This window comes from Syngnathus floridae, chromosome 20 (assembly GCF_059516105.1).
Source record: "Syngnathus floridae isolate MCC-2025c chromosome 20, RoL_Sflo_1.0, whole genome shotgun sequence".
Lineage (NCBI taxonomy): Eukaryota > Metazoa > Chordata > Actinopteri > Syngnathiformes > Syngnathidae > Syngnathus > Syngnathus floridae.
In genome coordinates this window covers 3967372-3995135 of record NC_142432.1, presented here as the reverse complement: position 1 = coordinate 3995135, position 27764 = coordinate 3967372, and the positions used below count along the sequence as shown (strand labels likewise).

Here is a 27764-nt window from a genome sequence, read left to right as displayed (position 1 = left end):
CCAAGTTTCTGCTGTGATTAACCTATGCTCTGGATTTTTTTTACCTAACGAGGAACTTGGCTTTATTTATTCCCTCTCTGAATATCTACAATTTCATCTTAATTCCTCATCATATTCTCACAACTCCCTTCGAATAAAATCCAGGGTGGCTAGTGGTCAGGATTAGCAGCCTCCACACTTGCAAGTGAGATGTTGACTGCCGAGAAAGGAGATTAAATCAATCTGCTTAACTATTCACAAGGTTTACAAATTAGCTGCGTTAGCAATCCCGTAGCACATTCGGTGGAATATGCCGTGTTATGTGCTATTCATTAGATATCCATCACGAGGGCAAGCATTCATCTGAGGTAGGTGCTCCATTTATTTATGCTTGACTATTTTAGAGGGCTCATTTCAAAAGTGTCTTCTGTATGCGAGATCCATTCGAGTACATTTGGTTGGGTACAGGCCTGTTTACTATCACGACCCCCTTTTGGGGGTGAAACGGAAAAGTCATGGGGGCAGGAACGCAGGTCAGACTCCTGCTGTGGAAGAATTGGACCGTCCGCAGGAGGCAGAGGGTAAAATCCTTTCATCTATCATTTGCACACTGCATTTAATCACTAAGCATGCTGAGAAGCTTTTTTTTTTCAACTAGATGCGTTTCTTCATGGAAATCATGTGGCCTGTTATCTTGTTCATTGGGCTCGTTTGGCTACGAAGAGTGAATCCGCTCTACCGTCAGCATGAATGTAAGATGAGCTTTTTAATTTACCATTGGACGTATTTTGAATATATCTCGTCTTCCTCAGGCCACTTCCCCAATAAGGCCATGCCCTCTGCGGGGGTCTTACCATGGATCCAGGGAATCTTCTGTAACGCCAACAACCCTTGTTTCCAGTACCCTACCCGTGGTGAATCACCTGGCTTGGTGTCCAACTACAACAACTCAATGTGAGTTTTGTCCTGATGTTTGTTGGACTTGGGATTTAATCCTCAAATAAATATTAGTTGTGTTTTTATATTACACACACAAAAATAATGAAGCATGACAAATGTGTGATAACTCATTTTTCCAGATTGGCACGCTTCTACTCAGATGTCCAGGAGCTTCTTTTTAATGATCCCAAGCTTCTACCCATGGGACGACTTTGGTCTGAAGTGAAAGCCATGAGTAACTTCATGGACACATTGCGTACCCGTCCTGATAAAGTCTCAGGTCAGTTCTCTAAATCACAGCCAGATATATATATATATTTTTTATAATAATGTTACATTTGATCGTGCTGGTGTCCCTAATGAAGTGACAATTCATATTCTACATTTTTGACAGCAGTTTGAATATCTTCGCTTCAACTTTTTTAACCATCAGACTATGCGTATCTTTATGTAACAGGATTACAGCGCAAGGCTTCAAGAAAGATGCGTAATGTAAGCTGCTTACTTTTGCTGGTGGCCCGATGTTTATTTGGTGGGAAAGCGTTTCACGGGCCCCAACTAGTGTCCTCATGAGGCACAATAAAACCACAGTTTCCATCTCACGGGACACCATGCCAACAATATTGTTTTGTATAAACAGGAACACTATGCAAGCCGGCGTGTGTATTTTTAGTACAAATCTTAACGATGGGATAGGGAAAAAGATGCAATGGTTATGTCAGACTACTCTCATGGTGTAACATTCAACAGACCTAAAAGAAAATAGGAGGCCACATTTCACGGGGAGTACAGTTCCCATGAGCCCTCGGGAGAGAACATTAGAGCATACCAGGCAGTGGCGGCGCTAGGATTTTTTCCTTGGGTGGTTGGGGGGGGGCAAGGATTACTCAGAGGATCCACAAAACAAAAGCATTTTTTTTACAAACCCAAAAAAGTCTCCAAAAAATGCTGATAAATATTCACAATTCCTACAAGTGGAAATACGGGCAACAAATCTTGGAAAAATCGAAAATCTCTTTGCACACCTTTACAAAAGTCTAGAATTTTGCAAGCCTAGTCAAAACTGAATGATTTTTATTCTCGCTTGCAGGCCGAGGACTACAAGTCGAGACAATCCTTAAGGATGATGAGACTCTGACGTCATACCTTCTGAGAGATGTGCCACTAACCGAATCGGTGGTTAATCAACTTGTCACAGCCAAAATCAGGCCCGAACAGGTTCATTACATTCCACAAGTGGGCCTGGGGATCTCTCAAATCAATATTTAATTGTTGACCATTATGCCTAATTTCCACAGTTTGCCTTTGGAGCTCCAAACCTGCATTTAAAGGACATTGCCTGCAGCTCGGATCTCTTGGAGCGATTCCTTATTTTCCCGAATCACAGAGGACTTCTCGCCGTCCGCAACGCTATGTGTATCCTCACCGCAGAGCGGCTACAGGTCATCGAGGAGAAGTTCTATGCCAACATTGACTTTTTCAAGCTCTTCCGAGTGGTCAGTGCAACTTTTAAAATCTTTTTTTTTTCATTAGATCTGCTTTCATCATCAACAATTATTTAAAAATAATAATTTCATGGAATAAATGTCAGAATGTTGGTTTTAAATGGAAGTCAAGGCTTCAGATACATTTTTTGTGAGTTAGCCAAGCTTGATAAACAAAGCGTCAATTCAACTATTGTGTGACTGTTTATATAACTGCCATTATTAATCATTTTAATTTAATAAACCAACAGCTGCGAGGTTTGTCCAAGCCGATGAATAGAGAAAGACCTCATTAAGCTGTGCTGGGATGAACCCCAATTTATCTTCTATCTTCTCAACAAAACAAAACAAACCAAAAAAGCAGGATGGAAGCCAGATTGAACAAAAAACAGATCACACGTAGCTTTTTGCCCAAGAATAACTAATTACTCGATTATCAATTCATTCATCTGACATTTTACATAAATGTGAGCCTGCACAGAATGTTTTCCATTACATCATTAGAAGTGTGAAAAAAAAGTCCAGAAATTTGGTCATAGGTCAAAAAAAAAATACTAGTGAAGTCATCTTAAAAGGTCAGAGGTCACGCACTTACTGACCTAGTTTAGATCAAAGGATGCAATAATTTCCACGAATCAACAGGGCGGGAAATACGAGATAAAAAGTGCGTTCTTGCCAGGCCAACATACTTGAAATAGTTACGCATGTGTACAAAACCTGTGAAACGGCATTAGTGGAGCTGTCAGACTCGCCCTCTTGCACTAATTAGCTTAGACGCAACACTCCCTCCTTGATGATTAAAAGCCGCCTCTGGTAGACAATACGGCCGACGGCTTCTTCATTCCTCTGCAGTCTGGAGTTAAGCGAGACCACTAGTAGTCAAACTACTCTCTTACGCACGTATGCTGAGATGGAGAGATATGTCGCAAAGGAAGGATGTCTCCTCTGGTCTTTGTCTCAGCCTTGGCCTACTTCCTGTACCTTCAGTCTATTGTATGCAAGCTCTCAAGCATGTCGGTCCCATACTTAGAATCAGGATCCTCCCAAGTCATTAAAATATTTAAACCAGATGCAAGTGTTACTATAGAATATTTTGATGATATTGTAATGTCATTTGTGTTCCTTTCTCAAGCTTCCTCAAGTTTTGGATGGTAACTCCGAAGGCATCGACATTCACTTTTGGGTCCAGGTGGCGTCCGCCGCCTCGGACAAACTACGGGAGGTAATAGTGGACTCGTGCGTTCCTGTTGAGCCCCATTCAAAAGTTCACTGGCTTTCTATTTTTAAGTCGGCAGGAAACGGTTGCTTCCGTTTGCCTTGGTTTTTACGCAAACACAAATGTGGTGGTGATGGGAGGAGCTTAGCTATAACAGTGAATATGAGGATGGTTAAATCAAGATTAGGTTCCACCTCCAAAACACACAGTAACACTAATAGCATCATAAAACTATTTTTTAGCATTTAGCATTTGATCTACATTGTACCTATGGAAATGCCCCCATCAATTAATAATTTGTGATAAGCCTTATTCTCTGCTCTGACCATTCCGTCTTTTTTTTTCTTTCTAATCAACCTCCTCAGTTATTCCACCGAAGCAGCACACAAGAGCTCTTCCAGGTCATGACCCCTCTCTTCCAGACCGATCCCACCTTCAGGCAGGTGATGACGGCTGCTTCCAGCCTCGTTTGCGGCTACACTGAAGGCGCTTTCTCCCGAGTGGCCTCCTTCAACTGGTACGAGGACAACAACTACAAAGCGTTTCTTGGCATCAGCAACGGCAGAAGACCAAGCCAGCACACTTACGACGACAACACCAGTGAGTAGCTACCAACAGTTAGCTCCACACCTGATTTCATAATCACATTGGAATGCAGGGTTTGGATAATTTTCGCCCCGCAGCTCCTTTCTGCAATGATATGATAAGCGAACTGGAATCCAACCCTGCTACCAGGATCGTATGGAACTCCCTGAAGCCCATGTTGATGGGGAAAATCCTTTACGCTCCTGACTCGCCTGCTGTCAGAATGATCATTAAAAATGTAAGTGTCTTCAACTACGATGAGAATGCAAGCAGAGTGGAAAGACTTTCCATCGCTTGACTACCTGCTTTGATTTTCTGTTGAGCAGGGCAAGCATGCTGCAGGGAACAATGCCTTGCCCCTTTCAAAAGGGGATCAGCTTTCCTCATGTCTTGTCCCAGCTTTTGTATGGAGATGTAGATACTTGTTGGTCAAAGCCCCTCAGGGGGTGGAGGTGGTCATGGATGGCTCGGTTGCAATGGCTGAACACAAGCCGATCGGCGCCACGGCTTTTCTAGTCTTGGTAAACATGGTACTTTAAAAGAAGGTGTCATTGACCTTTCGTGACCCCCGTTTGTTTTCCTCTTCCTACACTCATTGGCCGAAAAAGTTAGTTGGACCAAAAACAATATTAATAATTTTATCATTTGTGTGGAATGATAAAAGGTACAATTATTTTGATCACAAACTTGGCTTCTTCGCGGCGTTAATTCCACTCTGCTATTTTCGTCTTGACGGATTCAAAAGGAAAAACAAACTTATCACATTGGAACAAAATAATACAAAGGACTATTTGAAAAGTGGCACGAATTCCGCATGCAGACTGTTACGCAACAGCTTAACAAATACAACTGATGAATGGTTTCCTCTTACGTAAATGCTATAACAGAGGAATTTACTTTAAGTGGGCTTATATCAGCGGCTTTCACCCATTGGCTGAACTCGAGAAGGCTCATTTGAAGTTTGGTACTGACATACCACACAGAATAGAAACACGTACTTGAAGTATTTGATGTCAACAACACCTCAGCGTTGCGTGAGGCCAACCACTCAAAAGTTTAACACACCCTCATTCAGTACCATTGACAATTATAGATGTCAAAGATATTAACTGGGTTGGCAGAGGATGATTTAAAATCAAAGCAAATAGATTTTTGCTTCAAAATATGCAGGAAGGACCTCACTTGTTTGACCCATACTTGCAAGAAGTGACTTTAGGGAACCCCCTCAATCCATCTCCTGCTTGTGTCTTCTGTTTTAAACTACCTCAGGAAGGAGGAAGCTCACTTGTGGGAACCTGACTAAGATTCACTAGTCCGGAGCATTGGACCAACGGCCCCCATTGTCACCCCGGCCCCATTGTCCCTATTGTCACCCAAAATCAGACACACAGAAGAGGAAGGCGTTTAATTGGGTGTACTCTTGAGCACGCACGTTCACCCCCCCTGCTGCGCATGAGTGAACGCTAAAGAGTGGCGAGCGGCGTTAGCCGTTCACACACAAAACACTGTAGTGACACATTTGGGGATTTGAACGATAAGCTTGCGGTAAATATTTGACGTTTTGGCACAGGTTGTCGCATAGTCGATGTGGTTATCTGAAGCTCGTGCCTGGCGGAAATTCTTTGTGTGAGAATGTGTGTGTTGTCTTTGTAAAGCCTGTTTGGGGAGAGGGGTCGGTGTGGGAATTTTGTGAATGCTTCAGAGAAGAACGTGCGAGTTTGCACGTCTTGTATATGAACGTATAGAATACACACTTTGTGTTTTATTGATTCGCATCTCTCTTGTAGGCCAACAGTACTTTTGAAGAACTGCAAAGGATAAAGACCATGGGAAAGGCCTGGGAGGAACTGGCTCCACAGATCTGGGCTTTCTTCCAAGATGGAGTGCAAGTCAAAATGATACGGGTATGACACCCACCTGATAATTTGTGCCAGCTATGACCAAAACTGTAATTGCAATGACATTGTACGGTTTCCTTTTCAGGACACTTTTCGAAATCCGTCAGTGATGGATTTCATTGACCGTAGTCTTGAGGAGGCTCCGTTCTCCACCAGACATATCCTCAACTTCCTCCACAATGGTCCACCGGAGGAACGGCTTGACAGCATGCCTGATTTTGACTGGCGGGATGTTTTCAACCTCACCGACCGTGTCATTCAGATGCTCAATCAGTACGGAGATGTGAGGACATTCTGAAATATTTTTTGCACTGTATCTTAGAAACCTTTGTTGCATTTTAGCATTCCTGGAGGTACAAAAAAAACCCTTAAAGGGATACGTGGGTTAAGCCGGGTTTCCAAATGAAAATTCGGTGTCAGGATCATTTGTTTTGGTCCCCGCCTACCTATTTGAACTCCTGACACTACAATTCACCTGAACTGTCACATTCTTGGACCGACCCATTCATTGAATAATCCAAGTCCGTCACTTGTTGTTTTCATTAGCCGCTGTTTGACGTGATGTGAGCATTTGGATAGGTTGTCTTTTCATACAGCAATTTGTTCTCCATCTTCAAAACTTGGCAACCCCCAGGTGGGACGAGAGCCAGACGAGCTGTCGACTCGCTTCTGTTAACTGCTGATGGAATGGAGTGGAAGCCCTTTCCAAAAAAATAAAACAAAGCATCGCCCTCCATAGCTAAGTGGGCCAATATATTTAAAACAAAGTCCAAATCAGCCTTTTTCCCCCCAAAAGGGCTTATCGGGATGAGGGGGTCTATCCCACTGGGGGGTGACACGGGGGGCACGGTTGGGTGGATGGCTAGTGCTCTTTCTTTTTGTCCAAGTTAAAGCTTACAGCACTTGAGTGTGACAGGGAGAGTGGAAACGCCTCGGGCTGATTAGACACAGCTGTCACTTCACCCGCCATCTTTTATAGGGCAACTACAATGACGGTGGGTGCTTGGCCGCTTGCACGTTGGTGGCATGCATGCGAATCACGCAACACACTGGCTCTGTACTGTTGATGTGGAGCATACTTTGGCAGCATGGTATTTAGAATGGCAGTTACTTGTTGCATATGTTGAATGCAAGGGGAACTTTGTAGATAGTGTTTATTGACATTTTGACATTTACCGTATTTTTCGGACTATAAGGCACGCCTAATAGTCCGGTGCACCTTATATATGGACCAAATTCCTAAATAGAAACTCGCCCGAAGCATTGTGTCTTGAAAGAAATGATAAGTGCCCCGCTGAAGACTATGAATCATGAATCAGAAAGACTATGGATCGTTATTTTGTGATTATAAAGTAATTTGTTGCATCTGAAGTTGAAATAAAAAAAGATAAAATGGAGAATGATTTGATTTAGATTAAAAATCTGACATGATGCATTAATGGTGCGCCTTATAGTGCGGTGCGCCTTCTATAAGGACAAACTTTTAAAATGGGCCATTCATTGAAGGTGCGCCTTATAGTTCAGTGCGCCTTATAGTCCAGAAAATACGGTAGTTGCTAGCAAATCACACGGATGTGTCATTTGGACAGATAAAATGTTCCTTGTCTGTTGATCCCTTGTAAATTAAGACTTTCCTTTTTCTCCTCCAATTCTCATCCCTTCTCCTTCAGTGTGTGATACTTGATAAATTTGTCGCCCTACCCAACGAGGACACCCTAACTTATCGGGCCTTGGATCTACTTGAGGATGGCAAGTTTTGGGCGGGTCTTATCTTTGTTAACATGCATCCTTGGAGCGCCAAAGTCCCAGCTCATGTCAAGTTCAAGATCCGTATGGATATTGATGCTGTGGAGCGTACCAATAAAGTCAAAGACAGGTTAGAATGAAGGATAATAATATCTTACTTTTGTATATTATGATAGAGATTAATAATGTGTCCTTGTCAGGTATTGGGATCCAGGCCCCAGAGCGGATCCGATGGATGACCTGCGCTATGTTTGGGGAGGGTTTGCTTATCTTCAGGACATAATAGAACACGGGATCATTCGGACTCAAACGGGGAAAGAGTGGCCGTTGGGGATTTACCTGCAGCAGATGCCCTACCCTTGTTACGTGGATGATCTGTGAGTGAACGCACACAACACAATGAATCAACACAAAATCAGATGGTCACATGAAATTTCTCATTTGTCCAGCTTCATGCTCACACTGAACCGCTGCTTTCCGATCTTCATGGTTCTGGCTTGGGTCTACTCTGTATCCATGATCGTCAAAAGTATTGTTCTGGAAAAGGAACTCCGTCTAAAGGAGACCCTCAAGGTCATGGGGGTCTCCAATAGCGTCATCTGGTTTACATGGTTTATTGACAGCTTCATCGTGATGGGTACCAGCACTGCTCTCCTCACAGTCATCATCATGGTGAGAAAGTTTGTGTTCAGGCTTGATAACGCTGTGAACCGCCTTGGATTGGCAGGTGACAAATGATACTTTGACCTTGTCACCCTTTTAATGAATCACTGACAGTGGCACGGTGATTGTATACATAATATACAAATCATTAACAAATTGACAGTGAAGTCCATGACATCATGGGAGTAATGCCAACACCTGGTGTGAAGGAATGGACTTAATAATTAACTTTTGTGCCCAGTTAAGATCAGACGATAAGTTTACACATTATGTACTATAGTGGCCCCTAGTGGCAATAATAGGGAAAACAGAAAATAAAATGATGCATGTGAATTTGATCCCTTGCTTGTTTCTGACTGACTTACAGGGAGGAAGGGTTCTGAACTACAGCAACCCCTTCATCCTCTTCCTCTTCCTGCTCACCTTCACCACAGCCACCATCATGCAATGCTTTCTCCTCAGTGTCTTCTTCAACCAGGCCAACCTGGCAGCAGCCTGCTGCGGGATTATTTATTTCGCCCTCTATCTGCCGCACATCCTTTGCTTCGCCTGGCAAGATCGCATCACCAAAGACTTGAAGATCCTGGTGGTAGGCAGAACATCTCAACACCGTTGAATTCAATGTAAAAGTTCATTCCTGAATATCTTCTCCCTCAGAGTCTGATGTCCCAAGTTGCCTTTGGTTTTGGGACAGAATACCTCTCCCGCTATGAGGAGCAAGGTCATGGTCTGCAGTGGGACAACATCCAGACTAGTCCTCTGGAAGGGGACGAGTTCTCGTTCCTCACCTCTATCTGCATGATGGGCCTGGACACAATCCTTTATGCTGTCCTTGCCTGGTATCTTGACAACATCTTCCCTGGTGAGTTTGATGAGTTTGTGTTTAAGACATGCGTGTGAACGTGAGACATTTATTGTTGCTGTGTTTTGAAATACAACACAGGCCAATATGGAATCGGCCGGCCGTTTTACTTTCCCTTCATGCCCTGTTATTGGCTCAACACAGTGACACCAACTTCAGGTATGCATTTTTCCATTCAAGACTTCTCGCTTAATAATTTTCCTCCTCCTTGTCTTTAGACGCTAAACACGATTTGCCTAAACAAGGCTTTGACAACCCAGCATTCAAGGATAAAGGGACGCCACTGAAGAAAGAGGAGAAGGAGAAACCAGACAAAACTAGTACATGTGAACACCGAGACCAGCGAGATGTGAACCAGACGGCAAATGGTACTAAATCAGTTTGGTTCTTTGACCAAAATCTGAAATCTGTACTAGCTTGACATTTCTGGTGTTATCATCGTGCCCTTTGCTTCCTCTTTGTTTTGTGGTCCTCCAATACCTTTGTTATCACTGTCATCACTATTCAGGGCAGGCATTCTTCGAGGCAGAACCTGCTGACCTGGTCAGGGGTGTTTGTATCCAGAACCTGGTCAAAGTTTTCAACAACCGCTCCAAACCCGCTGTGAACGGACTCAGCCTCAGTTTCTACGAGAATCAAATCACTGCCTTTCTTGGGCACAACGGGGCTGGCAAGACCACCACTATGTAGATATACGGTGCAATCCACCATCAACACAAGGGTCACGTTTCATTAGCCAACCCCCTTTGTTCTCTATCTTCTAGGTCCATCTTGACTGGTATGTTTCCTCCCACCTCAGGCACAGCTTCCATATATGGGAAAGACATCCGTACCGACATGGATACCATCCGTCTGTCTCTTGGAATGTGCCCACAGCACAACACTCTTTTTCAGTAGTATGTAATATCTTCATTTTTTGATTTTTTTTGATGTTATGGTCCATGACAATGTCTACCCGCTGTGATTCCTCTACAGTATGACCGTCGCTGAGCATATCCTGTTCCACTCACTGTTGAAAGGTCGTCCAATAGCGGAGGCCGAGGAAGAGGTGGAGAATATGCTCCAAGATTTAGGCCTACCTCACAAGAGAGATGAACTGACACAAAATCTCTCAGGTTGGTCGGGATATTGAACTATATTTTATTTCCTTCCCTGCCACAGCATGGAAATATGTTGGTATTGTTATTCAGGGGGTATGCAGAGGAAACTATCAGTCGCCTTGGCGTTTGTTGGTGGTGCAAAGGTGGTGATTCTAGATGAGCCCACTTCTGGGGTGGATCCTTACTCCAGACGCTCCATATGGGATCTGTTGCTGAAATATCGTGCAGGTAACATTGTCATCATTTGAATTGTGCTTAGAAATTTAAAACCATGATGTGTCTTTTTCCAGGTTGTACTGTGATCATGTCCACCCACCATATGGATGAGGCCGACCTACTGAGTGACAGGGTCGCGATCATCTCTCAGGGTCGTCTCTACTGCTGCGGTTCCCCTATTTTTCTCAAGAATTGCTTCGGCGCCGGTTTCTACCTCACTCTTGTGCGAAAAATGAAATACAGCCAACTTGGAGCTGTATGTTGAAATCTGCGGAATATTGGACAATTCATTTTGGTCTGTCCATTTTATCTCTTCTTATTCATTGTCTTGTAGGACGTCTGTTCAGAAAACTGCTCCTGTAAGTGCTCCAAGTGTTTGAAGTTTAAAGTAAACCAAGAAGAGGCTCCGGACAGACAAATGGATGGTAACGTCCATGTTAAACTGAGACAACAGTATGGCGCCGAGAGTGAAAGTTTTGCATCTCCAGGTAACATTGAACGCATCACAGCCCTGGTGCATCATCACGTGCCGCAGGCTCGCCTGATTGAGGCCATCGGTCAAGAGATGACCTACCTGCTTCCCAGTCATGACTTCCAACCACGGGCCTACGCAAGCCTCTTCAGGGAGCTGGAGGAAACTCTGGAGGACATCGGCCTCAGTAGCTTTGGGGTGTCGGACACGTCGTTGGAGGAGGTAGGAAGAAGGACAGGGCAGGCTTACTTTTTGGAGGTTGGGACAAACAATTTTTTTCTTGTAGATTTTCTTAAAAGTCACAGCTGATGGATATGCAAGCAACCAGAAATGCATTCAAGGTAAGAACATTTATTTTCTCTCGCCATTGTAATATTTCAATCTATTTTCCTTATAATCTGTCATCTGCCTCTCTCAGACAATAAATCATTGCAACAGATTTCTCGAGCTAGCCTTTGTGGATTCAACAGAGTGGCGATTGCCATGGAGCCACCTGAAGGTGACAGTCGCATTTGGCTTGCACCTCTGAGCAGATGCTTGCTGCTTTAGTGGATGAAAATAAAAAAAGCCCGTCTTCATATAAGCAGGATGTTATTTTAACTTGTACCATTTAGCTTCCTGAGTCACCAAACCTCTGCTGCTTGCCAACTAGCCTCCATCGCAAATGTTATTCAGGATGTTTTTTAACCTTAGCGCCCTATTCCAGACTCAGGGGAGCCTTTGGACGCCAATCCATGTGATGGTCCCGAAGGTAACGAGGGCCGAGGGTCGTATCAGGTCAAAGGTCTGTGCCTGGCCGTCAAACAGTTCTTTGCACTGCTGATCAAGAGATTGCACCACACCACCCGATCTTGTAAAGACTTCTTTGCTCAGGTAATATTGGGCTACATTATTTCTCATTTAACTGATTCACTGCCAACCCAGTTAATTGAGTTTTGATCTTCTCTGTCCGTTAGATTGTTTTACCAGCCAGTTTTGTTTTCCTGGCACTGACCTTTACGCTAATCGTTCCACCGTTCGGGGAATATCCAAGTATGACTCTAAGTCCGTGGATGTACGGCCGACAGTACACTTTCTTCAGGTGAGTCCAGTTTGATGTTTGTATCATTTTTTTGGGGAATAATATTTTTGGGCGACTCCTCTGCAGTAATGAACGTCCATTGGATGCTCAGATGAGAAATTTCGGGGAAGTGTTGCTGGACAAGCCGGGTTTTGGGACACGCTGCATGGCGGATGAACCTTTGCAGTGAGTAAATGTCACACGTTTATAGTGGACGCATGATATTTAAAGACCTTTGGAGGACCATTGTGATGTAATAGCCTTCCCATCGCCTGCCTCGGTGGTCACACAACAACAAAACCTTAATTAATTCCGTGCATAAATCCCACCTGATTTTATAAACGGCGAGCCCTTCACTGTTTTGTTTAACCACATGGGTCAATTCCCCCCCCCCCGGTAGAGATTTTCCATGTAACAACATCACCACAGAGTGGGAGATGCTCCCGGTTAACCCCTCAGTGATCGAGATGTTGGCTGAGCCGAAGTGGAACTCCATCAGACCATCTCCGGACTGTCAGTGCAGCACCGAGAGGAAACTCACCATGCTGCCCACATGCCCCGAAGGAGCCGGGGGTCTTCCACCGCCACAGGTACTCGAGAATATTCAATCCTCCTGAAGTTTTTTTTTAAATGTCATTCTATGTGTGCATCAGAGAATTCAGTCAACAGGTGATGTTCTCATGGATCTCACCGGGAGGAACATCTCGGACTACCTGGTGAAAACGTACCCCAGTCTCATCAGAACCAGGTGTCCTTGTGTTCAATCAAAACGGTTTTACAAAATCCTGCAGATATAATATTCTATATTTTTTCTTTCAGCTTGAAGAGCAAATATTGGGTGAATGAACAAAGGTAATTCATTTATATTTAAATAAAGCTAGGTTACCTTTTGGACTTTTGGATTTGTAAGCAAACTGAAGTCTGAAATCTGTGATTTTAAGGTATGGAGGAATATCAGTCGGAGGGCAGCTTCCTATTTTGGATCTCCAGCCAAAGTTCATCCAGGATTCAGCAGCTCAACTGGGGCAAATGCTCAACATTACTGGGGTGTCATTATAATCTATATAATTATAGTATTAGGATTGTTTTTATCATCATTATTAATATATATATATATATATTTTCTGCAGGGTGACAACTGTAAACAAACACTGCGAGAAATCGGTACGTTCCTGAGGTACATGGAGACGCAGAATAATGTGAAGGCAAGTGATCACCGTACTTTTCCGTGGTTTTCTCGCACGTATATCGTAACTTAATCGTCCTTCAGGTATGGTACAACAACAAGGGCTGGCATGCCATGGTGTCTTTCATGAACGTGGCCAACAATGCAATCCTGCGTGCAAATTTACCAAAAGGAGCTACCCTGGATCAATACGGAATCACAGCCATCAATCACCCCTTGAACCTCACCAAAGAGCAACTATCGGAAATCACCGTGTGAGTAGGAAAATGTTATGCCGTATCCAACGTCGTATGAGCTTTGACGTGGATTTTTTTTTCTACTCCTAGCTTGAACACATCGGTGGATGCCGTGGTAGCCATCTGCGTCATCTTCGCCATGTCTTTTGTTCCGGCTAGCTTTGTCCTCTATCTCATCCAGGAACGGGTCACCCAGGCCAAACATCTCCAGTTCGTCAGTGGTGTCAGCCCGCTGATCTACTGGATGGCCAACTTTCTCTGGGACATGGTATCTATTATTATAAAACCATTGAAATACACCATAAATAATTGTTGGTGTTTTTACAGGTGAATTACTCCATCAGTGCAATGATGGTGGTGCAGATTTTTGTCTTTTTTGATAAGAAGTGTTACACCTCAACAACCAATCTGCAGCCACTTATTGCACTACTTCTACTTTATGGGTAGGTGTCAATGATAATGACTATTAATAGATAATAAATATATGAGTTGTGAGAGCTTTCCACCATTTGTTTTTCTCAGCTGGTCTGTCACCCCCATGATGTACCCGATGTCCTACATGTTCAACGTCCCCAGCACAGCCTATGTGTCTTTGTCATGTATCAACCTCTTCATAGGCATCAACAGCAGTGCCATCACCTTCATCCTGGATCTTTTTGAAGGCACCACGGTAAGAACGGATGAGCGTACTTGTGTAAAATCCGACTTCTAAACGTTCAATGTGGTTGCTGTCAAGGCTTTGTACAAGTTCAACCAGCTGTTGAAGAGCGTCTTACTGATTTTTCCACATTACTGCTTGGGGAGAGGACTTATCGACATGGCCATCAACCAAGCCGTGACTGATATCTTCACTCGCTTTGGTAATGTATGGTACAAAAAAGATTTTTTGGTCCAAATCCAAAATAAGGCTGGAGAAAATGAGTTTCTGAAGAAAAGTCTATCAACAATTTTTTCAGTGGGGCTTATCTAAATGTGTCCTTAGGTGAGGATCACAGTCCAAACCCCTACGACTGGGACTTCATTGGGAAGAACCTTTTCTGCATGGCAGTTGAGGGATTCATCTATTTCACCTTGAATATTTTTTGTCAATATCGCTTCTTCCTGGATCACTGGTAAGATAAGATTTTTTTTCCCCAAGACAAATTCAGCCAAGAAATGGTAAATACCATTGGCAGGGTACCAGATGGCCCAACGCCTTCAATTCTGGATGAAGACTTGGATGTGGCTGAGGAACGAGAGAGAGTCTACAACAGCAGGAAAACAAATGACATTTTACACGTATGCAACCTTTCGAAGGTGAGATATTTTTTTTAAAAAGCCAATCTATTTTTTATATTTAATTGTCTGACTTTGGCTGTTTTCTATTCCTCACCAGATATACACAGGAACCATCACTCCCGCAGTGGATCGAATTTGTGTTGGTGTATCACCTGGAGAGGTTTGTACACTTGAATAAACAAAATAATCAATTCACTTCATGCCATGATATTTTTTTTTTTGCTTCATTGCCAGTGTTTTGGTCTCCTGGGAGTAAATGGCGCAGGAAAGACCACGACGTTTAAGATGTTAACTGGCGACATTGATGTCACCACGGGAGATGCCTCAGTTGCTGGTCACAGGTTTGAAATGATTTCCAAAAGAGTCGCAATGGGAATATATTTCTGACCAGATTTTCTTTCCTATCAGCATTTTGACCAACATCCTAGATGTCCACCAGAACATGGGATACTGCCCACAGTTTGACGCCATTGATGAACTTCTAACAGGAAGAGAACACCTTCATCTGTACGCTCGTCTCCGCGGGGTACCAGAAGTTGAGATCAGCAAGGTGATTGCAGGACCAGAATAATTCAATTATCATTCCTCACATTGCTTGTTCATCTCAAAATCCGATTGTGCAGATTGCAGAGTGGGCCATTCAAAAATTGGGTTTGTCCGAGTATGCAGGCCAAAGTGCGGGAACCTACAGTGGAGGCAACCGCAGGAAACTCTCCACAGCCATTGCCATGATTGGCTGCCCTGCCCTAGTATTACTGGTGAGCACCAAAACAATATGGCCGCCTCACATACACAACTTAGGTATATTACGTGTGTTTCATTCCACAAGGATGAACCCACAACAGGTATGGACCCGCTCTCCAGACGCTTCCTCTGGAGCTCCATTGTGAGTGTGATCCGAGACAAACGAGCTGTTGTTCTCACCTCGCACAGGTAACCGGAAAAGTGTGTATTTAATTTGTAAACACATTTCCTCATGATATTTATTCTTTGGCAGCATGGAGGAATGTGAGGCCTTGTGTACACGTTTGGCCATCATGGTTAATGGATCTTTCAAATGTTTGGGAAGCATTCAGCAGCTCAAATACAAGTAGGTCCTTGACTTTTGACCCTGGTGCTGAATTTAGTCGTAAATTACCGCATGGTCCGACAGATTTGGCGATGGATATGTGGTGACTATGAAGATAAAGGCATCCAAGGCAGGCTGCGCACCAGATCTGAATCCGGTTGAAGCCTTCATGGAGAACACCTTCCCTGGTTGCATCCAGAGAGAAAAACACTACAACACCCTGCAGTATAAAATCGCCTCAGCCTCACTGGCAAGAATCTTCCAGATGGTCCTCGCTAACAAAGACAAGCTGAACATCGAGGACTACTCGGTATCACAGACAACTCTCGATCAGGTAAAAAAAAAAATGGTTGGAAAAATATAAATCTTTCAACCTAACGTGGGTCTATTTTATTATAGGTGTTTGTGAATTTCGCCAAGCAGCAGTCAAGAGAGGACGAGGCGATCGTGTTGCATCCAAAAGCTGCGGGGGCCCAACAAAGTGATCGTGGCACCCCAGTTAAGAAATTAAGAAAATGAACTTTGCCCTAACCGAACCACTTCATGTTCAGCTTTACTAGAACTTTTTGGGCAGTTGCAATTAATTCCAGAACGCAGCAATAAGGTGCCTACAATTAGACGCTCTTTTGCTCACCTTATAAGCCTTGCGAGCTAAAAATAGCTCAGGACAGCGGAAGCTTTTTAAAAGATGCATCAATCCTGTTTCTGTATTTATGACCTTCTAATGCCAAGCATGATGTTTTTTTTTTGCCTTCTCGGAACAAGCACTTGTGACATATAGGAAAATCTTAGCATTTTATTGTTGCTTCATCATTTGTTATTGCAGAAACAAATAAATTTGTGCAGAATCTCATTGTTTCAATAATCTTGCTGCAATGATCAAATAGCTTTCCATATGCGAATGTAAAGAGTTATCTTTCACAATAAATGTTCCCCGTGATTGCGTCAAATCAAATTTTCGCCGGGAGTCAGATTTGATATCAGGTATAAAAAACAACTGTTGCAATTGTCACCAGATTTTAAATGGCTATTAACTGTTGCAATCTGGACCTGCTGATGATTATATTGAGTCGATAATGACAAGCCACAGCGGTCATTTATACATTTGCATGAATGGATATTTCCTTTCCTACGGCAACACTGCATGAATATTTAAGTACTCTGCTGACCCGCTATATATATAGATATAATAAACTAAAAAAAAATACAGATGATGCATTGCAGTCCCACACCACTAAACAGTACAGCCACAATAATTGTGTGTCAATATTGACAGGCATGCATAATAGTATGAGGCCACAGTCTTTCTCCATGTGAAATAATACTGCCCTCTGCTGGAAAGGAGTGCTGGTCAGGAGTACCACATATCTTTGATATTCTCAAAGCGCAACCTGTTAAAAATATTTTTTTTTTCTTTTTATACAGCTGAGCTATCATGGTGCATTGGAAATAATACAGCTATTTGATGCTCTGCATGTATTGCGGGTTACATTTTGTTCTACACGTTGCCCACTTGCATGTGCTCGGGGGTTGTTAAATAATTAATATTGCTTGAATTAATTTGTGCACACATGGAATTTTCTGGAGGTATCATTTGGTTTTTTTTAATGATTATTTCCCTTTCTTGATGTATACAACTAAAACAGCTCGTCAATCTGTCGCATAATGAATTACAATAAAAAATCTCAGTATAACCCAAGGCTGTTTAACTACATCACTAATTAAATCCTATAAAAGTACAATTAAGGTGACCATCTTCTCATCAGGTAAACTGGTATCAGAGGGACAATTTCATGAAATATAAAAAGGAACTTTGATCAAGTATACTTTTTTTTATCCATCTAAAAAAAAAGCAAAGCAGCCAAATGGAGAGCAGTGAGCTTACCTGTGCAGATCTTCATTTCTTTTTACTACTTTGTATTTGCTCTGTATTCCATGCTGAGTTGATATTTTTGTTGCTCATTCTCCTTAATGAAAAGCAGGTGAGGAGCGTGCACACGCCCTGTTTTGCTTGGCCAAAAAAAAAAAAAAAAAAAAAAACAGCAGAAGCACTAAAGTTTGTGAACAGCAGAAGAACATGAGACCTCCATTGGAGAAAATAAGATGACATGATTTTAAATGCATTAAGCTTCACTGATGCAATTTATTGCAATGTTTCAAATTCTAACTTTTGCTGCTCTGTAACATGATCAGTCATTAAAATGAGTTCCCTTCATTCAGTGTCCTCATTAAAACATCTTAAAAACTACCACAGTGCAGTATCCCGTCAAAAACTGCGCTTTTTGGATTTCTGCAAATTTCATCACACCGTCACCAAAACATGGAATAGAGACTTTGATATCGTTTTAAGATTTATAGCTCAGAATTGGAGACTTCTACTTGACATTAAATTGACATTGTACAGAATGTTAACTCTTTGGTGTCAGATGATTTAAAGTTGACTTGATTGCTGATGTCAGCACAATTTGGTCCTTTGGGTTTGACAGCCCGAGGCTGCTGCATTTTGATTTCGTCGTTGATGAAAGCGAGATTGTGGTCTCCAATTGCTCAAACTTAACACAAGACAGCATAAAAAATGAGCACGCTTGCTGCAAATACCTTCAGCTCCACATGTTGTTAACGAGAAAAACACAATGAAAAATTACTTTCTGTGACCGCTCTGATGTTTTGTACAAAAATGCCAACTCTGAGAAACGAACAACTGAATCCATTCAGATAATACAGCATGGCGGGGTGGTTTTTGCTCAATATAATTTTATATTTAATCAAAAATCTAGAGCTAGCCTGCTGTTCTCAGACTGGAGTAGAATATGAGTGTACCTGAGAGAGTGAAGCATAGAAATACGTTTCTGACTTCACCACCAAGCAAGCAACACAGCACGGCCCAAAGGCAAAGAATGATGGAAAAGGCCTTTTCATATTATTCACATGCTCATAATGTGACAGGTTGCTTGGACATGGCTGCCTTTTGTTGTGATTTATTAGCCTGAGAGAGAAGTTTGACGAGCAAACTATTATTTATGATGGAGTATGTATTCGGGTGGAGTCTATCGCCTGGTTGTAAATTGAATGCCTATTCTCGACTCAATAGTCATTTACTCCGAGATTCTCATTTGAAAGAGATGTTTTCTTTAATAATACAAGCAATATTCTTGTTTGTGAGCCGAGCATGAAGTATCTGTTATTGTTTTTTTGAATTTACGACTTGAGGGATTTTAAAATGACAACAAATGGGTAGCAGTGACGGTATTTTTCTTCCTTATATTTTCCTTTTTTTATTTAAAGAATCAGCAAGTGAAAACAGAAATAAATGGTGTTTACAGGAGAATCACAATAATGTAAAACTAAACACAATCACATGAATAAAAAGTATTATCATGGTGGCTTTTAGTGCTGCATTAAATCCAGTGTTCATTATCAACACTGCAGCGTTTGTGAGGTAAATCTGAGCAGCTTCCCCACAACATCTGCTCTCCTGATTTAATATGATTACAATGTTCAGTGCTGAGTGCGCTATGATGATCTTTGGGATTTTCAAGGCAGGTGCCCAAGTTCTATAAAGGCACAGTGACTATGAGTAATCTTTCCTCTGCAAGCTGAGTCATAGCAATGATATATGTTACATTACAGTTGGACGTTTCCATCAGTATGGTGCTGAAGTGAAGATAAAACAAAAGTTGGCTTGGATTTACTTTCCTTTCATGTTGTCATATTTCTTTTTTTTTTCATGTGCCATCTACTCATTAAGTTAATTTTTTCTCAGCCAATCAGCTTCCTCGTTGTGTCATGTCCAGGTGAGACTATTTGTCTTTGTATTTAAGGTGGATGCTTTGTTTGGCTGTGTCATTTCTTTGCTGCAGTGCTGTTGCACACATTACACACTAGAATTTACTCTAAAACTAGAATTTACTCCAAAAATATGACACCACAATTACCTGTGAACAGAATAGAAGTCAGCTATCCATGCTTATATCCAATATTTTAATATCAGTTATTATATAATGTGCATTTTTTAATGGTGACTAAAAAAAGGATTCAACTGCTTTCAACAAATGTTTTATTAAAAATGCACCAAAATACAGAGACGAAAAAATAAATTGCGGTGATTGCAAGCACAAGAAGCATAGGGCAGTAAAAATGTAATGCACATTAGCCATGCATGCAAGAAGCTGGGCATATATTGTACACTATATAGCGATGCCATATTTAAGTGTATCGTCAATGTGGAAAAAGTGTAAAAATGTTTTTCTACAGTACTGATGCTGCAGTTCAGTCCCCACTCAGAGATGGTGTGAATGTTTGTGCCCTGTGGTTGTCTGGCAACCACTTTAAGATGATGTCTGCCTTTTGCCCAACTGGGAAATGCTCCAGCGGTAGAATGGTTTAATGGATTAATGGATTTTCGCCCCCCATTATCTCATTCACGACCAACTCAGTTAATATCTTTGCCGTCTATAACCGTAAATGGTACTGAACGAGTTAAAGTTTTAAGAAATTGCTCCATTTCAGGGTCTTGAAGTTAAAAATTAGAGGACTGGACCACACAATCATCCAGGTTCAACAATTTGTAAATGTTTATCTCACTTTTTAGAGTCATCATCTGTTTCTATGACATGGAACAAGGTGATGTTGAATATGACCTGGTGTCCGTTATTCCAAGCATAGAGCACTCTCTCTCTGGGATTGTAGTCAAGCATGGAGATATGGAAGTACTGATTGAAGAATGGAATGTCGATGTACTCATATGTTGAAGTCTTTGTGGAGTACGCATAGTAAACTTTTGCTCCAGACAGATGCGAATTGGTGATGTAAAGCGTCCCGCAGATCATGAACGACTCCCCCGCGTTCCTTTTGGAGTATTCCGTGTTCCAAGTTTTCAGGACGTGTAAGGTGTCCGGATCGATTTGAGAAATGACCATATTGCCGGCGTTTTGGTTGGTGGCATAGGCCACCCACATTCCGAGTTCATCCGCCATGACATCAATGTCTGAATATCCTCCCCATGTATACGGGTACATATTATAGAAGCCGGCAAATTCCAAAGCTCGCTGGGCCAGCACGGTGCCTGTCTCAAAGCTATACTTGACAATAATGTTGCTCTGGTACTTGTTGTAATAAAGTGAGCCATTGTAGACGACGTGATTGGTTCCTTCCCATTTGAACGGGAGGCTATACGTACGAGCGACCACTCCCGCCGAAAAGTCCTCCATGGTCTTGAACTCTCGGACGATCTTACTGTTGGTATAACCGTCCATGTACCAAACCTGTGTCAAACATGAGAGATGTTATTTGGAATGGCGTCAATAACAATAAAAAATATATATATAATCTTTAACTCACTCTGTTGTGTCTTGAAGATACCAGTGAATCAGTCATCCATGCCCCAAATCGGGTTCCGGAGATCTTTAGCGTAACAGGTCCGGTGATTTTCATTAACTTTCCGCATGCTGAGAATAATAATAAAAAAAAAAATCGATATACCGTATTTTCCGGACTATAAGTCGCACCTATAGCCTTATATATGGACCAAATTCCTAAATTTAAACTGGCCCGAAGCATTGTGCCATGAAATCAATCATAAGTGGACGATTTTTTTGACTCACTTAATTTGCCCATACAGCTTCGGAGCCTGGTATCCAGTTGCAGGAGCCGCTGATAGAGCTCATCATAGTCGTAGACACCAAGTTCCTCCTGAATACTTGTTAACACCGCTGAGAGATTCCTGATCTCCTCTTTGAATTGGGCGATGAGTGTCGCGTCTATTTTGTACTGCTCCAACACGGGGATCAACGGCTTCAGCTGGTCCATCTTGTCTTGAAGCTCCTAAATGCGAGCAAGGAAAACTAATATGTCCGAGAAATTAAGAAAGGGTAAGCGCAAATATGTCAGACCTGGAAGTTTCTGCTCATGACAGATTTCCTATCATCCTCAAACTGTCTGAATTTGGTCCTCAGGCCCCTCATTTGGTTCTCCATTTTCATCACAGACTGAAAATCCCTCTGGGTTCGCATATTCAGAACCTCAATGGACTGAGACATATTCTGTACCTAGAACCCAAAATGACTGATTAAAAAAACCCAGAAGAACTTGAATGCTCCTTCCTACCTTCTCAAGAAGATGGCGGAGCTGCTTGTTCTTGGCATCTCTGGAGCACAAATTCTGTTCTGGGGCCATGACAGTGCAGATACAGCGTCCGTCAGCATCTTGACCCGAGCTGTACACCTGCCAACCCTCTTTTGGCCCGATAGTCTACAAGCACAAAACCAAAACATTTAAACCGTATATTGATCGAGGACGGACTTAAAACAAAAGATGAATCACAAGAAGATGCTGATAGAAAGCATTTATTTCCCCTTATGAATGTGTCGCGAGTAAATCTAATGAAAAATGTCCAGCCGTTCATTATGTATGGCAGCCTGCAGCACAAAGCTGTCTCCAATTTCATATTTACTCTGAACAAAGATCATTTTAGCTCTCAAATCGTCCATCGCCGTAATAATTCTTGTTGCTTAAATATTACCAGGATCAATCAAGCGTTCGTTCATTCGTCTTTTCTTTTTTCGCAAGTGGAAAAAAAAACACAACTGGCCATGAGGTGGGTTGTTGGGCTAACAAATGCAAATATACCCCGCCTTACTCTTTTCTTCCTCTTTTGTTAACACCTTAACCTTGGTGTTGAGGTCTCCTGCGTTCAATTCTCTTTTCTTTATCAGCAATCCAAGCAAGGTCAATAATTCTTTGACTCCCTATTACTGAATTTTTTTCATGAGGTGACTTTAATAAACAAAAATCCTCCATAACACAGACGACATTTTTGTTTCCAACTTAACCTTTCAATCAAATCCCAAGAACTCTCACTTAGTTCCCTAACCTCATTTAAAATGCATGTGAACTTTTGAATAAGATTTCACGGAAAGATTATATCTCCATCTGTTGTAGTTTGCAAACTGAATTAAGACTCATTCAACAGATGAATGTGAACTGGCACACTTCCAGCGTCTTCTCATTAGTGCTTCCATGAGTACAATTTATGCTGCAGGCTAACTTTCCTTTTTCTGCATGCTGTTTATATCCTATTCAGTCTTTGTACCCAATCTTGAATTGTAAAACAAAGAGAAGAGCTTCCACTTTTTAGCTGGTCTCCAAGGTGGTCCCGCTTTTGTTTGCTCACAGTCAACACAGCGCACAAAGGAAGTAATGTGCTGACTGGATGTAAAACGCTATCGTAGCGTGGAGCTCAAGGTAACCTTTGGAGGACAACGTGTGGAGAATGCTGCAATCAACTTGTAATTTAGCACACTTTTTTTCGTGCTTTTGTCTAACTCCCCCATTGTCTCTTCAACTCTCTGTTGTCAGACTGCTGCAACAAGTCTCCAAAGGCTGGCCGAAAATACTGCTGTATTGAAAGAATTTTTTTTTTTCGGTATTGGCTATCCAAGAACATGATTAATATTCATGTGGAATAATATTCTCGCTTTAAACCTACATGGAATTGAAAAATTCCAGGAAGATGATCACCTTTTAATTCATTCATATTTTTCAGACTCCTCACAGTCTTTTTTTCCAAGAGTGAAAAGTGGGAAGTAAACAAATTTGATTTGTCGGTACATTTTAAGCCGAATAGCTTACACGAGTCCATCTTGCCAAGCTAAATCATCTCCTCGTCCATCTGCCTGTTCAAACAAGCCACGGCGATGTAATATGCATGACTCTTATGGAGTGAACACTTCAGACGAAGACCAAGTTGAATGAGTAGCCGCTTCTGCAATCAGACTGAGGTAGATATCGGAGATGAATGGTAACACCCTGAAGACAGCGGCCGTAGCAACACTAACGACCACCAGGAGAGGTGAACACTTCAGAGTGGAGAACAAAAGACAAGGAGGTTGTCAGGCTGAGTCAAAAGCAACTAAAATTGTAAATGTGGCAGCCTTGAAGAGATGTTCAGCTTTTCAGATCCGTTCGGAATCTAAAGTGGCTTCACTACTTGGGTGCCTGCACTATCATCATCCTCCCTCACAGTTTTTATGACTGCAAAACAATTGCTACGATGATGGAGTGCTGTTGTCTTTTGGCAGTTCTCGTTTCTGCTGAATGATAATGAAAATAGTTCCAAGAAAATTAGTACAGGGCTGCAGCGCCATTGTAATTCCACATTTTGATTGTTGTTATCTCGCATTTGATTACAAATTTGAATTTGGAAAATTGATTATATAGCCACAGTGTATTCTTTCAAAATAACTCACCTTTTGCGATAAAAAGGAAAACTGATGACAGCCTCTTGCAGTTAAAAAAAATTACACAACATTATCAGTCCATTACTCCATTTATACGTGGGCAGCAGTCCAATTCTAACTATGACCTAATCCCGACCTTTAACCCTTTCGTGAGTATTTTAGACAAAATGACTTTTTTCTAAATTACAGCACAGATGCTCTATGAGCAGCCGCAACATAATTACCTGGCTGGGAACAGACGGATTATTATGCAATGCAAATATTTTGATTGGCTCTGTTAGGGCACGGGGAACAAAATACACATCTTGTATTAAAGGCACTTCTAACACATTTACATACCCAAAGTGGAGGCCACTAAATTGCTCCGTTCAATACATCGAAGAACAAAGATGTGTTGCGAAAGGGTCTGGCAGCCAGTGAGTGACAGATTAATTCTTTGCGGCTTAGAGTAATTCCATAAAAGGTTTGCATTTTCTAATCATTTCACCCCCCAGCAATTAGCAATTAATTTGTGCATCAGTAATATTCCCCGAATAGGAGTGGGATATGAATTAACTTATCCTTTAGTCACCCCATTCAAACTATTTCAAGCCCCTTCAAGGAGGGTTTAAAGCGGGGGGCATGATTGTTGCACGCCCCCCACCCAGCCAGTCGATTGTTTATAGCATTTCAGCACCACGGCAATGGACAGCTCCCCCATTGCCACTCGCTGCAACACGTTGATCAATCTTTTTTGAAATGGATCTTAAGAGACATGCAGGCATTCAGCAATAAATTTGGAACTTTTGTAGGATCTAGATGACAACATTTAAGAAGAATAGTCATGATTTGATGATTTAATGCAGTGTTGATTATCAAAATGATGGATTTTCATTAGTGATGGAGATTTGGGAGATGCTCAAAAACTAAATGTCATAAAACTCACCGCAGATGGGTACAATCCAAAGATGGTCAGGGAGAGGAAGGAGTACAATATACTCAAGAGGAGCCGCATGCTGACTGCTGTACGTACGTCTAGCTGTATTCCGACTTCACTATGAGCAGCCCCCACAGTGGCCGGTTGGGGGGGGGGTTAAGATTCTTGGAGTGCGCAGAGAGGAGAGCTCGAATAAACGTCTGTTCGCTCACTGGCATCACACCCACCTCTCCTTGGTAGTCAGTGAGAGCCAAGGAAAGGATTATGAGGGCGAGCGAGAGAGCAAGAGAGAGAGAGAGAAATGTTAAGGGAGTTGTAGAGGTCTATTTGATGATTATGTAGATTAGAAAGAGTTCATAGAAGTCCCCAAAAACTTTGTTTATATTTTATCAGCATTCACAGGGTTTTTCTGTGGGTTATAAATCAACTGTCGTTCTTTCATCAATGTAACAAGACTTTTTTATTTCTTATCTACAGACTGTTTTTTTATCCCACTGCAGTGGAAATTGTGTGGCAAGATTTATAGATTCATTGTTGCCATTTGCTTAAGAGGCTGATGAGATAATAAATAACAAAATGTAATATCTGGGAAATATATCAAGCGTTTCCCCGAGATGGAATATTATTGAGGAGCATTCATAAACAGCTTTCAAACAACATCGACTATAATTACTTTAGTGTAGTTTTGAATTGTTTGGGGAAATCATAGCTGTCATGCCAGCGAGTTATTGATTGAGTTTTGCTTTGAGTGAGGAAAAAAAATCAAAGCTCTCTTAAAAATCAAATCCACATGTCAAGAATGAACGCAAAATATTGTAAGATGGAACTTTATTGGTTTCAAGAGAGATGGAATTGCACCAGCCCAAAGTTTTTAGTTGACGTCATTTTACACAAACCACTGAGACATTCAGTTCACTGTTGTTTCCAATCCAGTTTTAATATTTAATGGAACTATAAAAAGCAACATGAAAAAAAAAACATTTAGTTACAAAAATGGGTCACCTTAGGGGCTTCTCATTGCATTCACAGAAAGGATTTGAACAGTGGATGTCGAGCAGTTGTGGAACTCTCTCTTTTCAAAAATAATCCCCACCCAAAATATATCAACTTAATTGTTTAACCAAGGTATATACAGGGTATAACATCCTTGCATCCTAAAAGGTTATCAAGAAAGTCTGAGGTATACAACCAAAAAAAAAAAAATTAAAAAGCCTGTCAGAAAACAAAACAGAAAAAGCAACAAATAGAATTAAATTAATTAAATGAATGCCATGATTGCTACTAGCACAGGATCACAACATTAGTGGGAGATGTTGCCGTTATGTTGTCGCTAAGCTTTTTGGAGTGTCAATATATACAAAGGGCAAAGTCTAAATTTGGCAATGGAGAATTGTTTGGATGCTCACTTTATTTGCCTGATGAAAAAGGTACACACAGTCAACAGAATTCAAATGTGGAATCCGTTTGCTGAAATAAGCAGAATGGAACACATGCAAGTTTTGAAAAATGGATTCAGAAATAACAGTAATGTACAAAATACTTACAGTTTTTATTATTATTATCAAAATATACCTTCTTTCTTTGCTTAGCACCTCTTTATTCCGTTGGAGTATGTTTTTGAACAAGCACCATTTGAATTTCCTATAGCACCTGGAGAATCCGGAGAGGAGGTCCTCCGCCTCTCCCCGGGCTCGCTCCGATTGGCCCGCCTCCTCTGCCACGCTTTCAAAATGTCCTTCACCTTTTGCTCCGTGATGGGGTCATGTGGTTCCAGCCCTACAAGGGCAACAAGTATTCTCCGGGTTTACGCATACATACATGGAAAGGACATGTTTGCTACACCATCTCTTATTCAAAACTTGCATGTGGCATAGAAAAAGCCTGGGTTGGTGTGGGGGGGGGGGGGGGGGTATTGGGGGCGGGGCTTCAACTTGACTTTCTCTGCTGACCCCATCAAGTCCTTTTTTTTGGTCATTTTTATTTAGCCGAGGAAGCAGACGGGCCCGACTTCAAACCCGAACTTCTGATTTGGGTCCCCAAAGTCAGTCAACATGACGTCGATGATCGGAACCTGATCGATTTTGGGAGTATTAATCTCCATCACAGTCTTTCCGTAGCCCTTCCTCGTCTGTAACGGAAAAACAACTTGAATGATAAAAATCTGAGCCGGCGATTGAAGTCATCCAGATATTTTTTTTTTCCTTACCGCACATCCGTCTGAGAGGGCCTTGATGTAAGGGTTGTTATCGTAAGATAACTCCTCGTCATTGGCACCCAGGAAGCGTAGCGACTTGTCGTAGCTGTCACTGGTGGCGTCGTGCCACGCCACGGATTGGTGGCAGCTGTAGGTGAAGTTTTGCCTCGCCGAGGCTGTCAGTAGCCTGAGGAAGGTCATCTGCACCATGTTAATCGAGTTGCCCTCCGAGTCGACGTAAGAAAGCTGCGGCGGGAGAGAAAAATCCACCTGTAAGCTCAAGTTGATGGTAAATAAGAGGAAAACAACAACAGCTGGATAAAAAAGATGTTTGTGACATAAAGTTTGCCCTCTAAGCACTTTGATTGAGCAGGACTTGTTTACGACGGGATGTTTTTACGTGCTCAAGGGCAAAGTAAGGATGACGA

General features: G+C 42.0%; 3 protein-coding genes and 1 long non-coding RNA gene across 7 annotated transcripts in view; 1 reads left to right on the top strand and 3 right to left on the bottom strand.

The window, feature by feature from the left end:
• Positions 1-206: 206 nt before the first annotated feature.
• Positions 207-16842, top strand: LOC148380843 (retinal-specific phospholipid-transporting ATPase ABCA4-like). Its single transcript, XM_088362931.1, has 51 exons — positions 207-347; positions 448-560; positions 638-731; positions 792-933; positions 1059-1198; positions 2009-2136; positions 2217-2414; positions 3535-3624; positions 3984-4218; positions 4302-4441; positions 5991-6107; positions 6187-6384; positions 7772-7977; positions 8048-8224; positions 8297-8519; positions 8878-9099; positions 9168-9372; positions 9454-9531; positions 9591-9740; positions 9881-10058; positions 10137-10268; positions 10348-10487; positions 10563-10700; positions 10763-10944; positions 11023-11113; positions 11177-11382; positions 11447-11501; positions 11579-11659; positions 11867-12033; positions 12117-12241; positions 12308-12406; positions 12621-12810; positions 12874-12968; positions 13040-13072; positions 13162-13267; positions 13351-13425; positions 13491-13660; positions 13733-13910; positions 13970-14085; positions 14165-14312; positions 14379-14502; positions 14625-14754; positions 14818-14938; positions 15018-15080; positions 15155-15261; positions 15329-15470; positions 15544-15678; positions 15750-15853; positions 15918-16010; positions 16074-16323; positions 16389-16842. Exons 2-51 carry the CDS (start codon positions 495-497, stop codon positions 16506-16508), a joined length of 6903 nt encoding a protein of 2300 aa, XP_088219057.1. The 5' UTR covers positions 207-347; positions 448-494; the 3' UTR covers positions 16509-16842.
• LOC148380842 (uncharacterized) lies at positions 10538-18136 on the bottom strand. Its single transcript, XR_015854574.1, has 4 exons — positions 17875-18136; positions 11263-11351; positions 10789-10956; positions 10538-10684 (listed from the first exon to the last, which is right to left on the bottom strand). It is a non-coding gene; the product is annotated as an uncharacterized LOC148380842 (long non-coding RNA).
• Positions 18137-20029: 1893 nt separating this feature from the next.
• On the bottom strand, positions 20030-25358 carry olfm3a (olfactomedin 3a). Its single transcript, XM_088363368.1, has 6 exons — positions 25152-25358; positions 22095-22238; positions 21881-22036; positions 21593-21812; positions 21330-21436; positions 20030-21253 (listed from the first exon to the last, which is right to left on the bottom strand). Exons 1-6 carry the CDS (start codon positions 25218-25220, stop codon positions 20570-20572), a joined length of 1380 nt encoding a protein of 459 aa, XP_088219494.1. The 5' UTR covers positions 25221-25358; the 3' UTR covers positions 20030-20569.
• A 595-nt stretch (positions 25359-25953) lies between these two features.
• Positions 25954-27764, bottom strand: part of col11a1a (collagen, type XI, alpha 1a) — a 28441-nt gene continuing 26630 nt past the window's right edge. For all 4 annotated transcript variants that reach the window (XM_088363367.1, XM_088363365.1, XM_088363363.1 and 1 more), the window contains 2 exons: positions 27349-27582; positions 25954-27270 (listed from right to left, as the gene is read on the bottom strand). In XM_088363367.1, the coding sequence (XP_088219493.1) occupies positions 27124-27270; positions 27349-27582 (381 nt within the window). In that variant the 3' untranslated portion in view covers positions 25954-27123. The remainder of the gene's footprint in view (positions 27271-27348; positions 27583-27764) is intronic.